Source organism: Galleria mellonella, unplaced genomic scaffold, assembly GCF_026898425.1.
Source record: "Galleria mellonella isolate WM207_F2 unplaced genomic scaffold, CSIRO_AGI_GalMel_v1 utg588, whole genome shotgun sequence".
Taxonomy (NCBI): Eukaryota; Metazoa; Arthropoda; class Insecta; order Lepidoptera; family Pyralidae; genus Galleria; species Galleria mellonella.
This window is the reverse complement of record NW_026442124.1, coordinates 925304-944720: the sequence shown is the minus strand read 5'-3', so window position 1 is coordinate 944720 and position 19417 is coordinate 925304. Positions and strand designations below refer to the sequence as shown.

Here is a 19417-nt window from a genome sequence, read left to right as displayed (position 1 = left end):
TAACCCCATTACTAACAATATACCCTGTCAGGACGACTTCTACGTGGTTCCCCCTGGAAACTATCGTGGTTAATTCTAGTTGAATTTGTCAGGATGAGTTAACTGACCTGCTTTCATCCTCATCTGTCATTTCTCACTGGTGCTTCGCCAGTGTATACTGATAGTGCAGGTGGGGTTACCACCCATTAAAAAAATACCTCATACAAAAAAGTATCTATATAAAGAGGAATACAGTAAATTAAACACATAAATAATATTTCGAAATATGTAATTTAACCAATAAATATTTTTAAACAGATTAATTACAATAAACGTGTTACATTTCGACTAACGAAATCTGCAAATATCAGTGTACAATACACTATTTTCGTGTATTTTAGGCATATAACTATATCTCTGAGTTCCAAATAATTGTAAGATTCATTAAACTTTATATATTTCTAACACAAATATTCCCCCCTTAAAATTTCTAATATTTCTATCGTTGTAGTAAGGCCATGAATTCACGAATTGCAACATTAATAAAAATATAATTATCTAGATCATTAACAACAGCAAATTGTTTATTTCATAAAAAATCATAGCTAATTTATTTCCATGATTCCAATGTTTTAATGATAAAGTGAACAAAAGCTTCAAACTTTTCTATTGTACATTTAGGATGAATATATCTAAATAAGTCACACTAAATTATTCGTTGTACTCACTGGGAATGAATAAATTTTATATATGTCTAATAACATGGCAAAGAAACTTCGAATAATGAATTGATGATTTCTATTCTGAATACATAAGTTTCTATTTGTAAAGGCATTTTATATTATAGATATTATGTGACTACTCCCAAATATTTAAAATTATCTTTTTACACCTATATGGTGAGACTGGCGAGATAAAAATGCGTTAAATGAACTGGTGTCAGTCACCTTACTAAACATTAGGCACGCATGATTTTATTATTCTAATATTAAATTAATATGAGACTAGTTAGTTCTTTTCTTAAACTAGATATTATTATATATTTTATATTATTACAATATTTATATTTACCTTACACACCGATGGTTAATTGTACTTGGTGATAATGAAGCGTATTGGTAGGGAAATCTTTGAATATTAAATATCTACAAAATTAAAAGTTCACAATGACCAAGTTCAATGTGAAAAATTATACAAGAAAATGGTACTCCTAAAGAATATATAGTTTAATAAGACATTTTAGTAAAAAAATATTTAAAACTGATTAATTTTCAGATATCTTTTAACGGAGTCATACCTATTAAATTTCACGTGTTTAACACATTTGAGTATTACATAAACTTTATATAAATAAATCATATTAAGTATTGTACTGCATTTATGGTAAAAACAGGTTCATATGTGAAATTAAATAATATCCTTCTTTTGCGTGTTTCCAAGTAGAGCCTGTAAAGAAATAAAATGAATTATTAGTACTTATATATGCTGTTCTAAATACTCAGACTGAAAGGTACTTAACCTATTTACTTAAATATTAATTTTACGCTTACATGACTAAATGATTTCGAACGAAATTTAGTACAAATGGACCATATTAATACATAAATACTTTGGTTACTTCAATTAATATGGATAAATCCGAGGAAATCACTAATAAATGTACTGACATTAGTATTGGTAGGTATTCATATAACAATATGATTCCGACCGACCTTTTGAATGTTTACTTTTTTCATTTTTGTTTTGTCAACTATATTAGAATCGTTTTAAAAGATTGATTTTTTGTCCATAATCGTGGACTATCACTAAAAATGTTTATACAGGGCAAGTTCTTTTTGGAACATAGTAAGCCTTTAGTATCTACTTACTAATTTATGTAAGTATATTTGTACCTTATTGACAAAATTGACGATAGCTGTGGCCGGTTGCTCTGCCTCGAGCTCAGCGAAAACATGGCATTGATTGTCGGCTCCGGATGAAGCACGCGCCACGAAAGCGAAGATGTTCCTAAAAAAATAATTTGTATTTGAAATGTATATAGTAAACTGGATTTGATTGAATCCAGTCGATTCGTCACACGCAAGAATGATTTTAAATTATTTAAAATTGCTAATAAACGAATCATAAATAAAGCTTAAAATGAATTAGAAAACAAAGATATGAAATTATTTTCAAATTTAAGTTAATTTAAAAGTATATCTACATGTATTAGGAAACGATTATTTTACATGGAGAAGATTCGTAAAAACCTAATGACGGTTAAAATATATCTACTCACTTTTCACTTTGTTTCCCATTGTCTATGTAGGTAAATCGTTTGCCGTCGGGATCCAGGCCAGCGTAAGAAACACCAGAGGCCGGATAGTGTCGCCTAAAGAACAGCTTACGAGCCGAGTCCGTCAGCGTAATGCCACCGCCGAACACTTTGAAATTTACTACGTATGCAGGCAACTGGAATTAATATATACAAATGGATTAAATATTATAAATTTATATTATGTATGTACTAGCTAATATTATATGTAATTGGATGATTTTATTATAATTATTTCAAAATTCTTTATTGACAAGATGTAAATATCTGCGAGTATATCTATTATTAATATATTGTTAATTAATTTTTAAGTCTACGTACTCGTATTTCAAATAACACAAAATCGTTTGAGGGAAAGGAGTTATTAGTAATTAGGTCGAAAAGCTCCATTGCTAGTGAAATATCCCTATCAAGTTGACTTCCACAAGGTTCCCCCTGGTAACTATCGTGGTTAATTTTCCTTAAATTCGTCATGATGGACTAACTGACTTGCTTTCATCCTAACCTATCATATCTCACTGGTACCCCACCAGCGTATACCAATAGCACAGGTGGCGTTACCATTTTATTTCCATTCATTAAAAAAAACAACAACGCTTTTAGGAACTAATTCAGTAAAATTGCTGTTTCAAATTTTTAGGTAAATATGACGTGATATAAAATTTATTATATAGTATACCTTTTTATGTAATATATTCTGTACAGCTCTCTTCACTGCTGCGGGTCCCGTTAAGGCCTCAGTATTCTCTGAACCTAGAAGGAGAACTTGACAAGCTGCGCCTGTCGCTAGCAGTGCCCGCGCAGCCGCATTCGCTGATCCACCTGTCCATAGATCTCTGTAGAAGAATTTTTAACCAGCATGAATATTGTTATAATTAATATAAAGTATCTCATAAGAATAATATTGGAAACAATATAAACGAACCCGTTTAACAGTTTTTAGAAAGGCCACATATCTACTCGTGATATGTTCATAATTAGGTAATTTATACAGGGTTACATGTACTTAATGAGTATAAAGTGAAATGCAGAGATAGTGTTTAGAATGTTGAATTACATACTTGGTTTAAGTAATATTATAAAAATCGAACACATGGTCGAATGGTTTGTTTCTTTATTTGTACAACTTGAAATAACAAGTTGAAATGAAAAAAGTGTAAAGAGAGAAAATATTTTAAAATTTCGACTACATTATTTGGAAAACTTTTATAATCATACTATTAAGCCTGTTGTATTCGTTTCGACTAATACTGTATATAATAATAAAAGAAAGTTTAAAAAATTGTACTTATATATGTATATTCATTTATTAAATAACAATTACCTTTCGGGTAACCTTAGCGGTACGGGAAGAGCCAATGGGGTAACTGTGTGTTGGTATACGAGAGCTGACAATGAGCTGAACACAGGCTCATCAGGACAGCCTCGCAATCGAACTCCTTTCGCTGTCGGTTCAATGAGGAAATGCCTGACTCCGCCAGCACCACCCGCGCGAACCGCCAGACCAAATGCTCCCGGGAATGAATTCGAGTCTCTAACGATAAACGCGCCTTCCTCCAGTGGTAGTAGCGCTGATATAGCTGCAGGGAATGCAGAATAATCGTAAATAAATAATGGAAAACTCGCTGAATAGTATATTCAAATGATATAGACTAAATGTAATATATTAGTAAAAAAAAAGTTATACTAATTAATATGAAAGTTCTTTAAAACAATTTAAACATTTTAAATTGTTAAAATAAGTAGATTAAAATGTTTGAGGTGCGACCAGCAATGATTGATAAGCAGATTTTTAGCAGTTTCTTCATTCAACATGATAGTGAAAAGTGTATAAGAGTCCTGACCGTCGTCCCTGGAGATGTTCGGCTTGTACCAGTAGTGGCTGGTGTCCCTGGCGAAGCGCACCCGATCGGGCGCCACGTGCTGCGGCTCTGCGCTGCCCCCGAGGCTCGACCGCCGCGAACCGATACTACCGTTGTACGTGCGATACTCCACTTCAGGGCTGCTTTCGCGCTCTTTTCTACATATTTTATATGTCATTAATAATATTTACATTATTTAACGTGTGTATCAAGGGAAACACTGAAAAACAAACTATGTGGATATGCCTATTTCAGTTGTGGTTTAGCCACTATTTGTAGACCTGTGTTTTGACTTAAGGTCATAGAGCAATGTATTAATTGGTATAAAAACGAAGGGTATATACAAGTACCATCAGTTTCTACAGTGTTTTTGTGATATCCACGGTGTTATTTATGATGGTAACTACTTTCCGTGAAATGGGCGTTTCCTCGTAGTACCATCATAGCTTATATCATCAGCTTGTTTGCTAGTTCAAGTCATACAAAAATATATCGATGGCACCAGGAATTTGGGGAAATTTCTAGATAGAGAGGTTTGGTATGTACCAAACTTTCTGTTATAAACTTTTTCTTATAACTCATTAGTACTTATAGTATTTACATACTATCTAAACAATTTATTTTAATAAATTGTAATTAAGGTATACCTTAGATCTATGCCTAAACATAGTTTATATAACCCATTAAATGGGCATGGTGTAACAAAAGTGGACCTAAATAAATTTGGCTAAGTATTCGTACCTTGTGACTGGCGGCGATCGCGGAGGGCGCGCGCTGATCGAAGGCGTGGGCGTCGGCGGGTACGGCGTGCGCGGGTGAGTCGGAAACGCGGGCGTGCCCGCGCGCGACTCTGTGCGCGACCAGCTCTCCGACCGCTCACGGATCTATGGACACGTGGCAGATATTTAATAAGTCAAATTTGTTGGAATTGTTACAGAAACATTCTAATTAAAGAAACATATCGAAACAATCAATAATCGATGTTTAATTTGTACTTTTATTGGACATCAATAGGATTCCCAAAGAGGGTTGACGTCAGGCAGGTGGCCGGTCGTAAAATTAAAAAACCAAATCTTTTTGTAATATGGATAAAATCATATTACGCCGACCCCAAATGATTGGGATAAGGGTAGGAAGATCATTGGATATCAATAGACAGACTACGGCTAGTTTCATTATTCGTTTTTTTTTATTCTATTTGATTAAAGTCTAAACAAAAGGCTATAATTATAATACATTGTACTATGTTATCATAAAAAAATGTTAGCCTAAGTCCTTGTCGTAAATGGTAAATTTATATATATATATATACATGTATTAAGTAAATTGAGAACTTACGATAGTGTCATTATTAAGTGGCTCCGCTAAAGATAGCAATCCCGGCACTGGAGTACTTGTTGGCGTAGTATTTGTACTCCATTCTCGCATCGTCATCTTTTCGTACATAAACTTTTTAGAAGAGGTTCTGCAATACATATTTTTTTATTATTATCAACTGTCATTATATATTATAGTTAAAATAATTGTAGTTACGTGTTCTTAAGGTAAGCCAGTTTTTTTTATAGCCGTACATTCATACCTGTCAGGTGCTTGCGGACTGATGCTATCTGTTCGGAGAGTTGAACGTGTTGTGTTAACATGTAAAGGTACGCTAAAGTCGTCGTCATCATCTGCGAATGCTGTCGTATCACTGGTATAGCCATCAACACTAAAAAATATTCAACTTTTTAGATTGTATAAATAAAAAAAAACGTATGTATATAACAAAAGATGAAAGAAGATCGTCAAATACCGATGGCTGGCAGAGCGGCGAACGTTATGAGAAGGGGCAGTATCCCACTCGAGCGGTAGTCGAGCGACTCTTTCCCTGGCTTCTTTTCTTTCTCGTAGCTTTTGCTGTTGCCTCTGTAACCAAGTTAGGCCGGTACTCTCCACGCCACTTTCAGATCTTCGGGGTTCCCTTAGTCGGGAGTTTTCGCGCCAATCTAATGTACTAGCTGATCGCCAGTTCGTATTGTCTGGTGTTTTTCTTGTACTACTTGGCGGTCGTTCTCTCCAATCTGTTTCGCCGTTCAACCATCTGATAACAATTATAGGACACACATATTAAATAAATCGTTTAGATGTTTGTTTTTCATTATATTCAAAAGTTATTATATTGATGATACAGGTACCTACTAAAATAACTCTGTGTTAACACTATTTGGCTAAACTCGCCTAAAATGGACACAGTAGAATCCACGATAACATCTTATAAGTTTTTACTGTTAATACATGCGTAGGTCTGAAGGTTTCAACGCTTATAGGGTAATGTAAAACAAACTTGATCACGTCTAATAATAATGCGCCATGATCATTAATTTAAATTAGAATAATAATCATCTTCCGCAAATCTTTCTGAACGGAATGTGTCACTATGTAGGTATACAAGACAATAAAGTTGTTACTGTGTTGGTGTAATAATACATATAGATAATCACAGATAAAGCAAATATAGGATGCTATTGCTTTTACACAAATAACAGATTTACTTATACATCATTAGAATAGAAAGTAATGACACAGGGGACGGCGGATGTGTACGGCGTCAGCTAGCGCCGCTTAGTCGGTCAACACAGGCCGTTTATGGGGACGTTTATCTCGAAATAGCAACATGTTTGGGTCTAGGCGACGACGTAATCACACTCGGTCAGTTCAAATCAATCGCAGAATTGCGAGTTGCTATAGCAAGTTTTGTCGCGATGCAGAGCTACATGTAAGGGAGTGCAGCTATCCATACAACATAGTTAATGACGTTGTGTAATACTTATATCACGTATGCGTAAGTATCTACTATCTTTTTTTTGATGTAAGAAAATAGAATGGTAACTTCTATCGGTATGGGAGGGGAAGGGATTGCCTGTTCCATTGTTCTCAATATACTGTCAGGTTGACCTCCACGTGGTTTTTCCTAGAAATCATGTTGCTGAATTCCAGATGTATTCATCATGATGGGCTAACTGACCTGCCTTTTTAAGATATTTTTTAACTTAAAAAAGGCAGGTCAGTTGGCCCATCATGACGAATTCACCAGGATTTAACCACGATGGTTTCCAGAGAAAAAGTTAATCTAACATTGTAGGTATATTACCAGCAGTAGTTGATAATCTTTATTGCTAACAATCTTTTTATCTACTATTACTTTGCGCATGAAAAGAAACAGAGTTATTGTTGCTGGACATACGACATGGAAGACCATATTACTCCATAGTGAAGTTCTTATAATAATACCCATGTACTTTTCACTAATATTTAAGCAATTATTTTTTTATTTCAGATTAAGTTTGTTCTAGATTGTAATTGGATATACCTTATCGTTGTATAATTACTTCTACTACAAGATAGTAAGTATTTAGTTATCTGTATTATAGTATATCATATATAGTAATAGGGCCCCGTGGTGTGGTCCCGATATAGAATAGATCGTTCCTTCCCTTCCCGTGGGAGTCGTAAGAAACAATTAAGGCAACTTAGTGGTCGAGGGATGGGCAACAGCAAAACACCATCAATCAAGCACCAGACTAACTGCGGTTTGCAACTCGTCTGCCAAGCCTGGCAACTACTGGGAAAACCTCTCCAATAAGGGAAGGCCTATGTTCAGCAATGGACAATTAACAGCTGATGTGGATATATAGTATTATATTACGCAGTATACCTAATTGTCGGATCACCCTTACTAATATTATAATTGCGAAAGCGAGTTTGTTTGTTACCTAACAACTTCGCTTTCTGTTGTCGCATCAACAGTTTATTTGATCATTATGATATTTAGTATACAGATGCTATGAGACAGAGAAGGATAAAGCTTACTTTTATCCCGTTCATGTCTCGGTAACGTCAATGAATTCGCGGATAAAAACTAGTAGCAAATAATTTAAGAAGTTACTCTACAGAACTAAAAATGACTTCCATTAGTAAAAACTAACGTGGATCGAACATGGAATTAGTGAAGAATTAGAGAAATATATATATATATATATATATATATATATATATATATATATATATATATATATATATATACACACACATATATATAATATATACAGACAAAAATACAAAAAAAATTAAACTGAAAACATGTATAGGTACCTATATGGACTAATATCGTTTACGTTGATTTCTCGAAAATACGCATTAATTTATTATTTTGGACATTTTAGAAGCTATGTATTCAATTAGTAATATGAAGACAGACTTTATTGCTTAAAATATCAATTCGTAATATATATTTAAAAATGTCGCTATACTATCCTTAATCTATGTTTAAAAATGTCCTACACTACACACTGATTTGTCGTTCCTTTGTTAAATACCCGTAGGTATAGCTTTAAATAAAAATATCTGATCTTATTTGCATATCATTCTTTTTGATCAATCAATCAATCAATCAACAGATATCTAAATATCTACTAAAAACCTGTAGTTATAGAGGACTAATTGAAATGATTACAATGTGCCACAGTGATATGATTGACAGCGTCTGTCGCTATTTATATTAGCATCGTCATCATCATTAATATTGTACGAAATACTAGATTTTTGCCCGTTGTTTCGTACACATAGATTCCTAGTTTTGAAATGTACGTGATTTCAGAAGTAGAAAAATCAATGAAATTTGATGACGTATCAAGATAAAAGAATACATTATATTTTAAGTCAGACCATTTTAATTGAAATTGTGTAAACCTTAATTTTGGGCATTAGTTTTTCTTGACGTTGGAATAGAAGAACAGACAGATAGACAATAAAAATATTCTTTTGGAATTTATTGGTCTTATTAAGACTCCTCATACTATCTATGTACAGGCATTCTCTACTTTTAATTTTATTATATTAATAAGATAATACGTAAGTATAAGTATTAAGTAAGTAAGTAGGTACTAATTATAAATACGTTATGGGCATAACATTTCTTTTTATAATTTAGTAAACCGATAAATTATCTCTGAGATAAATTTTATTAGATTTCCTTCAATATAAAGATACCTAATGTAAAATAATAGGTGTTCTAATAGTATAGGTGTTGGCGTTATGTAATTTTGTTTACCTCATTCCATAGTATTAATTCATACATGTTAAGGCACGTGTGTTAAATGTAAATTACGTAGCGCTATGACACTGACAAAGGAAAAACATGTATTGTGTATAATGTAGAGTACACATGCATATTATGGTAAGTTTGACCTCTGGAATAGCTGAATACCTATATCGTTTACGTATAGGTTCATTAATATGTTTCGTAGTACTTTCATTGTGCAGTGAGACTTTCCAATTTTTAATTTTTGTTTTTATGAAGAGTTAAGTTGATTTATTAATGGGTATGTTCTGTACTTTTACGTAACTAGACAAGTAATCTACCAACTAAATTTAATATATATTTCAAATTCAAAAAGGATTCAAATTCGACAGTATTTTTTATTATTTTTAACAAAGACATCCGTAACATTAGATACGTTGTAATTTTGATGATTACTTTTTTAACCGAACATTTCCTGTGACTTTAATTAGTTTATACATTTAATTTTAGTTTTTATATTTAAGAATAAATACAATAATGACGTATGTATTACTATGTATATTTACTGCACTGTTACTTTACAAATTATCACAATAATAGATTAGTAATAGAAAAAGTTTTTTAATTGTACCTACGAGTACGTTGCTATTTCAGTTACTTATAGTGTGCGCCGGGAATTTACTAATGTTCCGGACGAAAGATTATTTGAGGTAGGCCACGATAACAAAACAACGGATGGTATTATGTTTGAGTTCTTAGATCACTGCCATACATCTCTAGCTCAGATAATAACTGTAATTTGCTCCTTGTTACTGTTGACACACTTTATGATTGCCTATTACATAAGATCGGTACAGCAGTGTAGTATCTATAAAAGGAGTTAGCCGTATTAGTTTTAATGATAATAAATAGATTGATAGAATAAACTTTGGATTTCTTGGTAACTATATGAAGTACACAATAGTAATTTATTTTTATATGTTTTATGATTTAGAATCGTTTCAGAAAAAGCTTTTCATGATATTTCCTTTTAATTAAAAGATGTACAATTTCAATATTCGTTTTGAAAGGCTATGGTGTAAATGGAGCGATTTTTAGATCATATGATAACTTTGCCATGGATTTTGGGACCAAGATTGGAGTTTTTGCGTGATAGAATCCGAAATGAGGATTTCCGCAAAAGATCCAAAATTATTAACACAGCCCAAAGAATAAGCAAATTGAGGTGACATCGAGCTGGCTTGAAGAACTGACAACTGATAGGGAAGGTTTTAGAATAGCGACCGTGGGAGAGGCAAACGCAATGTAGGGTACCTTCCCATTAGATAGACTTACAACCTCAAATGCACTGCAGACTCCCTGAAGTCAGTAAATACAGTTGACTCAGCAGTGAACAGATAATGGCTGATATGATGATATTCGTAAGAATAAACCTTATCGATTGAAAAATAAAGAATAGGTGGAAGATAAAAATATGTCACAGTCCCTAATAATACTTACGGGACAGCTACAAAGCCATGATGAAAGAAATCAACTTTTATTTCATAGGAGCATAACGAAGCTCTATGGAGAGTTAAAATATATTAATTTAGTTATTTTGTTTATGAAATATCTATATCTTCCTTACTAAAGTTATACTTTCTTTATATTAAAGTTATACTTTTCTATATATATAAATTTTTGTAGATTGTTTTCTAAATGTACCTTAACTGTTCAATAATTCCTACTGAAATTTATATATATTATAGGAGTACAAGTAGAATTAAGCATTCTGTATGCCACAATGGACATATTTTTAACCAAATCGATAATATTCCAGCCATAAAGACCATGTTAATTTTAAATATTAAAACAAATCTCTGACTCTAACTCTTTACAAAACATTAAAACACTGAAACGTTTTACTTCATTTTCTTTACTGCTGTACCTTTAGATAGAAATTATAGTCCTTTATTTGAGCTGTTTCTATTTAGCAAGTTTTGTGACGCCAGTCGCACTAATACCTAATACTGTAACGATTACTTCATTTGAACGATAGAGACACGTCATTTGCTTTAGAATTAATGTAGGTACTTAGGTATTATGTATTTAGTCAGCTGTTAATTTCTGTAGGTTATTATACTATATAGATTATAAGTAATTTGTTTTGTTTATTCGTAATGCGATATGTATTTTGGCTTTTATGTCAATAATGCCGTGTGGTCCGGCATACAATAGGCCACCCCTTTCGTCCCTTGAGTGTCGTAAAAGGCGACCAAAGGATTTTACTGGTCGAAGGCTGGGCAGCAAGATTACTCTTAAAATATTACCAAAGCTTAACTGCGGTTGCCAATTAGTTTAGCAAGCGTGGTAATTACTGGCAAAACCCCCCAAAGGGGTGGTCTATATTCAGTAGTGGACAGTTAACGGCCAATAAAATGAAGATGATGTCAATATTTATTTTTTCTGTTTTGAAGGGTGGGTTATGGCTGTGAGATTTAATGGTGGTATAATATCATAATCCTCAGAAAGGCCAAATCATTAGGAGTTCCATATTTTATGTGATGTACATAGTGCTGCTCATGTTTATAAGTGGCAAATTGCTTAAGAAATATTATCAACGAATTCAAAGATTAACTAACATTTAGTACAAAGAATGTACGTTTTTTGTTGTTATAATCATTGTTATTCAATTATCACCCACGGGATTGTTGGCTGAAACCCACGCTCAAATGAAGTTTAGCGGACAAAGCGAGTGAACATAGCTCTAATTAACTACACAGATCGATTTCATGCCTACAGCTGATGAAAGGTTTTTGTTTGTATTTCTGTGAGTCAATTTATAAATGCATTCGTTTTGTAGTCTATTTCAATGGAACTTAATGAAAATGAAAACAAATGAATAATTGACCCGACCATAAACAGTCAGCTGATATTCAATAAGTAGTACAATTAAAAAGTCGATGAATTTTGATTAGATTTTTCGATTTGTTACTAATTGTAAGTAACACGTTAATAAAAAAGTTTTTTCAATATCACTTGTTAAATTGGCTTCTCGAATTTTGTTGTTAAACAAATATATAAATTTTAAAAAATTTCTTTTAATTTATTCGATGTGGACTAGTTGATTATGCCATTAATTGTCAAAAAAGTAACAAGGTTTTTGTTGAGTGTTAGTTCCCGCGGATGTTGTAAAAGCCGGTTAAAAAAATTTAATAGTCGAAGGATGGACAGCAGCGTCCCTCTTAAAACATCTCCAAGGTCTAACTGCAGTTGCCGTCTGTGAAACGTGGCAACTACTGGCAAAATCCCCTAATAGTGGGAGACTTATTTTCAGCAGTGGGCAATTAACGGCTAATATGGTATGGTATGGTTACTTCTAGAACTTGTTACTTTGAATGGACAATTTTTAAAATCATACTTCGTAACAGTATTATAAATATTGAAGTTTGTAAAGATACTCATATACAATCGTAGACAGCCATCATCAGTCCGACAGGTTCATCATCTAGCGCTAAAGCGCTGAAAGATGATGAACCTGTGTTAAAACACGCTTCCACATTCTTTTTTTTTAATTAATTAATACATATATGTATATATATATATATATATATATATATATATATATATATGTAATTATTTGATTATGGTATTATAATTTTGAGAAAAATAAACTATTACTATTTTTGATATTCAATAATAACAAATGATATTGATTAGTGGGATTTTTTTCATAAAATTTTGCTATCTATAAATCCGTGAATGTAAACAGTAAAGCGAGTGCTGTAGGCGGCGGCCGGTGGTGCTGGCGACCTCCACACCCACTACACAGGAACACATGTTTACATCTGCTACCAGATCCCCTTCATTTAATTACATTGGTGCGTTTATTTTTATAAATAACCGCTATGAAATAAATGGAAAAGGTAACAGTTCCTATAGATGTCAAAGAAGATACCGCTGTTTATTTATTTATTTCCATCCACGTTTACAATAATATAACATGACAGTAGTATAGTAAATTTGTTCTGTTCAATATTAAGAAAAAAATAATTTTGTCCGAATAAATAAATATGTTGTACCGTGTAGTTGTATATTTAGATACGCCAATACGAAAAGAATTCGCTCCATAAAATATTCTACAGAATAACCGGTTTCAACGACTTTTGGATATCTTTTTCGATATTGGATGAGTATAAAAAATTAAATTAACTTCGATATTTAAAGTGTTTCTGCTGTAAAATGTTTATATATATATATATATATATATATATATATATATATATATATATATATATATATATATATATATATATATATATATATATATATATAACAACACAAACACGTTTATGGCCGGGATTTTTAAATACCTACGCAAAATGGTCTATGCTCTACTTACCTGCCTTTAAATACAACATTGTAAATATTTAATTGTTTATATATAGGCAAGTATATCGAATAAGTTCATTGACTAGAAAATAACGACTTCTACTATTTCTATAGATGAAGATGACAATAAAAATTGTCAAGAATTATCTTTACCTATACAGCTGAAAATGTTAAGTTTACAAATAGGTCATTTAAATATTAATTACGTAAAAACTATTTTAAAATAAAAAAAATCTAATTGACAATTTAATTTTTTAGAGATTTTTATCTTTTCTTGCTATGATACGCGATTTTCCGGTAGTGTATTTTTCTCCTATAGATGTTATAAATTATAAAATAACACAAATGGCTTACCTTCCGTTAGGCCGTGGGGAAACTGATGGCGGCGTCGTAGTGGTAGTTGTAGTAACATCTTCGTGTGTAAGCTTTCGAAGGGTGCGAGGAGACAACGGGGTGCGCGGAGATTGCGGCTCGGGAGTAACTGTTCGCTCATCATCATCATCTTCTATAGGTCTATAGTTTCTGTCGTTTCCGAGCGCTCGCCTCACTAACTCGGGGCTGGCGAGACGATTAGAAGCTCGTAGCATGCCTGGTCGGAGGCCTGGTGCTCCGTACGTGAAAGGCGCGGAGTCAGCGCGCGCGTGGTACGGTATGTCGGAGGCTCGGTCGGCGTGCGACTGCGAGCCGCCGGACACGGGTGGCGGGTCGGGCAGCGCGCTCACCGTACGCAGCATATCGCCGAGTAGCGTGTCGAGCTCATCTGGCGGACTGGGGGCGGCGCGGCGCCCCGCTGACGATATGCCCGAGTCCATTGAGGCGCTAAGAGGCGAAGCAGGACCACCGCCGCCGCCCGCGCGCACCACTGTTGCGTAGATGGACCCGTCCAGAGGTCCAAACGTATGAGCGGCCTCACTCCCTTCGCCTGCCTCTCCGCTCGAACCTGAACCCTCAGCGCTGCCGTTGTTCTCGCCTGCACCAAAAATACCACCCCATATTTAAAAATCCAATACAATCATAATGATTGTCTAGAGACGACATGTTCAGGAACAGTAAGTATAAATTACAAATAGCTTTTAAATTGAATTCGATTTGCTCCAATAAACAAGACAAGTGGTAGCGATCTTATCTCAAACGTGTTTAATTTTCTTTAGTAGTGTGTGTTCTGAATCACTTAGCATATTTTATAACTAGTAATTGCAAATTATGACTAGCAACGATTTACACTTAGTACTCTAGGTGGAAGTAAACTATTAATTAACCGTTCGTCAGCTGTATTCAGTGGTCCGTGCAGTTACCTGTAACTGGAGAGTCGGTGTGTGACTGAATCCATAAAAGGATTACGTTTACATCCCGTTAACCTGCCAGATGTGCGACATCGTTATGTGAATCGATCACAAAAACCAACTTGCGGAGATTTCAAGTAATTATAATAAATGTAATAATTGTTTTAATAAGGGGTGAAAGGGATTGCTAATAATGTGGACTATCAGTCCCATTGCTAGCAATACCATATACCCTATCAGGTCTACCTCCACGTGGTCTCCTCTGGAAACCATCGTCCTTAATTCTAGGTGTATTCATCATGATAGGCTAACTGACCTGCCCTTTCATGTCACCTATCATCCCTCACTGGTGCCCCATCAGTGTATAGCGTTAGCGCAGTCGGGGTTACTATTCCATTATCATCCATTAAAAAAAAGTTGTGTTAATAACACAATTATTAGATTTATTGTAGAAATATATAAGTACAAATATGCACTTACTTATTTACATATAACACATTTAGAAACAGACAATATTTAAAATAAGGCAGTAGAGTAATTGTTATTATTAGAAATAATAACTATAAAAACTTATATATATATATATATAATATTATAATAATATATACGAGTATATATGAAAGTGTTATATGCACATCACAGCTATGCTAAATAAATGGTATCTTAATATATTTGCAACGCAAATTTTGTAGATAAATTATTAAATGCTTATGTTGTAAAATCTGAACAAAAATGCATTAATAAAAATAACATAATTTGATATGACGCAAAAACAGATAACCTCAATATGATTGTACAATCCTAAGTATCAGCGGAGGATAAGTACATTCGCAAGTTGGCGGTTCAAGGCGATATAGACTATTTAGGAAGTAGCCTCAAACCACGTCACATATCAACCGCTGTTGTTACTACATGTCTACTGTTTGGAATTCATTCGATTGACAGCATTACTGGTTATCTCTGTGAGTCTTTTAATAAAAGGAACATTAAGAAATTGTTTATTTTTTACTTACTATTACAAAAACGAAGATTTCTTTCTATTCGATTGTGTTTATGTATGAATCGTTATAATTTTGCGTAAAACGATTTTGATTATAAGTTTTATAATCTAAAGGGTTTAGATACTGTGTGTCAATTTTATTTCTTCAGGAGGTTTACAACTAGACTGTATTTTCAATCGACTTCAGAAAGAGGGTTCTCAATTCGCTTGTACTTTTTTATATTTGTTACCCCATCACTTCGCTTGTTGTAATCCAATCCAGTAAATTTATTATTTTATCTGAAAGGATATACTTCCCTACTACTACATACTTCTCCTAAGGAGATATTTCCCTATAATTCATACTTACTCCAGTTTTAGCCGCAGTGTATACATTGGTATCGTCTCCTTGTGGGGAAAATTACTTAATTTATAATAAGCAATTTAAGAAATCTTGATATCGTTTTTCTAAAGTACCTAAATATACTCGTAATTATAACTTTTACCTACAGGCAAAAATGAAATTCATTAATCCTTTTTATGAAGTAACTGTGTTTTACAAAGAATTAGTCCAAGCGCAAGGTCATGTCATGTAACGATGTATACCAATGTATACATACCCAATTTAATAAGCGAGGCTAAAGGAAAATAAGGTCGCAATCGCAATGGTTATGTAATTGTGGGATTTACCGGACTCAACGCCCCTCTTTTTTATTTTATTAATTGACAGAATAGAACCTATTGTGTCAATTAATAAATGAGAAGGTTAGAAAAAACTTCAATTCACATAAGAGTAACTTTGAAAATAGGTAGTTCTTGAAATGGCAATGATGTGTCACTGTTGGCACTAAATAATGAGAAATCCAATAATTTTAAAGTTCAATGATGAAACAAGTAAAACGCCTTCGTCAGCTACAGTTGAGTAGTCGCATTTCCGTGATTTGCAATTTGCATAATCGAACCCAAATGGTAAAATCATAAAAGTTTTGTTCGGGTGATTCGAGTATAATTAATCTTCGAATAATAGTATACCTACGTATACAATATTGTTGCCAATTATGGATCAACTTTAATTACATCATATTTAGAAATTTCACAAGTAAAAGAAATTTATATATAAATTTCCATACTTAGCAAATATCTAATTCGTTAAAACTGAAGTCGAAATTTCTTCAAAGAGAATATTAATTTCAATTATTGTATCAATCATCACATGTTTAAATTTTGTAGAAATTTATGTGTTTCGAAAGTAGACAGCGGGCACCAGCGATGGTACCTACCTAATAGCGGTGTCGTACGTTAGTTTCGAAACAGAACTAAAAGTGAGGTTGTCAATAACGCAATTAGTGTAAAGATATCAACGTCAGCGTCTGGTGGCCGTCGACGTCGCCCGATGTTAAGGAAGATGTGGTTATTTCTGTAATGTCAACGAAAATAACGCGGCTCGGTTCAGCGCGAGCTACTGTTACGAAATATGCGCCGGCGCAGGAAGAGGATGTGCGCCCTGCGACCGTCGCCCAAGCCCTGCGCGCTTTGTACGCGCATTCTAATGGTTAACGTCAGTTGTAATAGTAACTATCACAGATATGGATTTAGGATTTTAATAGTAACATCATCTATTTTGTATTTTTTAATTCTAAATTATACTAAATGAACCTTAAAAATTCCTCTAAGTACCAATCACTATGTAGAATATGGTACCTCTATATATTATTTGTTTGATATCTTATATCTCTAAAATGAAACCTTAATTTAGTATATTATATTTCTTTATGCAATTTTAGAAAGTATGTCTTTTTATGCAGAAATGAATTAAATTGTCTAGAATATAATATTTTTTTGTTAAGTAAATACCAAAGTAGTTATGACTTATTGTATATATATAATATTGTTTTTGTCCATTTAATTTATTAATAACCATTTAAAAAAAATAGCTGATGTTATTTACTAAATACCTATGTCACACAAAAAAGACTATTCGAGAACATCGTAAGTAGGGACTTATCATCAGTGTTTTTGCTCCATACTAAACATTTGTAGACCTTTAAACGATGTGATGTGACTTCTAAATGATATATGAACCGATTTAGATTTAGTGCTTTACTTGCGAATTTACTGAATCCTTATTTTTAAACTTAACATTTACATATAATATCTAATATTATAATAATTAACACTGCCTGTTCTAAATATTTAACAACGAGACATGAGTCGTGGATGTCGACAGGCTTTTTAGTTCGTTAACTAATGAAAATGAGCGTGTCCGAATACAATGATGCCTTAGATTTGACGCGCACCTGTCACGCCCCCTTTACGAAGATTTTGTTAATAGAGATAACACATTATTTTCCGATTAGTTAATATATAAATATATAACTGTTGCAAGAATGACGCTGTATGGTATGAAGGTGAACGTGTGTTCACGTCGGGTCACAATGATGTCATCAGGCCGCTCCACCTTGTGTTTCTACGAAGCGAAACTCAGTATTATTATTTAAACCGCTTCCCTATCTCTGTTCTTTATAGTTGTTAGCTTCAAAATGTACAGATATTTTACTTTGGTTACTTTGGTCAGATTTTAAGTTATATATATATATATATAATAGTCTTTAGAAAAAAATATTATTTAACTGACATTAGTTCATAACACTGTGTATCCTACCATAAGGACCACATGGTTTGTGACCACACAATCACAACAACCATCTTATTATTATTATATCTTAACTAGTACCAACTTCTTATTATTAATTACATGTAATAATTATATATTATTATTTTATGACATTTAATTTATAAATATTTGTCTTTAAATATATAATCATATAAATTACTAATTGTTGCAGAATAAAAATAATAAGACAAACTACATATTTCCTACATTTATTTCAGTTTCAGTACTTGTTTTTTTTATGTTTATGTGGCTATATCAAAAAAAGATCGGTGAAAATTTTTCTTATACACTTACCTAAATGTTGATGTAGCGTCATGACAATGTCTAAACACTATTAAAAGACATTTAATTGGGTCATTCAGCCGAATGAGTAGATTACCTAAATTGAACGTAACGGACAGGATCAAGCACGTTTACGACGCGTCCACGTAACTCCACTTACAAACGCAACTGTCAGTAAAAGCTCGAGATAAAGTGCTGATTATAGAATATAGTGTTTCATAAGAATTAGGCAAAATTTTGATAAAATAATACATTTTTTATAATCTATCCCATATATTAGGTTGAAAGCTTACGTGACAAAAATAATTGAAATTCGAAATCGTCGATGTAATCACTTATAATTTGAGCCAGTTGAAAGTCCTCTTTTTGAACGTCAAAAAATATATATAAATACATTAATTGGATGTTCTACATATGTATAGTTATATTTTTATTTAGATATTTTTATTTTAATAATATTAAATGATAAAATAATAATATTAAAGTATCAAAATAAAGGTACCAGTGGCAGATGTTGTATAATACTTATTTATTTAAATAACATTACTGTAAAAGTACAAAACGCGGACTTAGTGCTAGTAGCATTCTCTAGCTGTCAACCTACTTGGGTATTT

At 32.9% G+C, this 19417-nt stretch overlaps 1 protein-coding gene across 5 annotated transcripts in view; it reads right to left on the bottom strand.

The window, feature by feature from the left end:
* Nucleotides 1-251: 251 nt before the first annotated feature.
* LOC113516777 (tensin-1) overlaps nt 252-19417 on the bottom strand; it is a 115607-nt gene continuing 96441 nt past the window's right edge. For all 5 annotated transcript variants that reach the window (XM_052899603.1, XM_052899604.1, XM_052899605.1 and 2 more), the window contains 11 exons: nt 13940-14555; nt 5948-6235; nt 5735-5863; nt 5494-5620; nt 4897-5039; nt 4138-4313; nt 3618-3873; nt 2973-3129; nt 2258-2430; nt 1872-1986; nt 252-1425 (listed from right to left, as the gene is read on the bottom strand). In XM_052899603.1, coding sequence (XP_052755563.1) covers nt 1387-1425; nt 1872-1986; nt 2258-2430; nt 2973-3129; nt 3618-3873; nt 4138-4313; nt 4897-5039; nt 5494-5620; nt 5735-5863; nt 5948-6235; nt 13940-14555 — 2219 coding nt within the window. In that variant the 3' untranslated portion in view covers nt 252-1386. The remainder of the gene's footprint in view (nt 1426-1871; nt 1987-2257; nt 2431-2972; nt 3130-3617; nt 3874-4137; nt 4314-4896; nt 5040-5493; nt 5621-5734; nt 5864-5947; nt 6236-13939; nt 14556-19417) is intronic.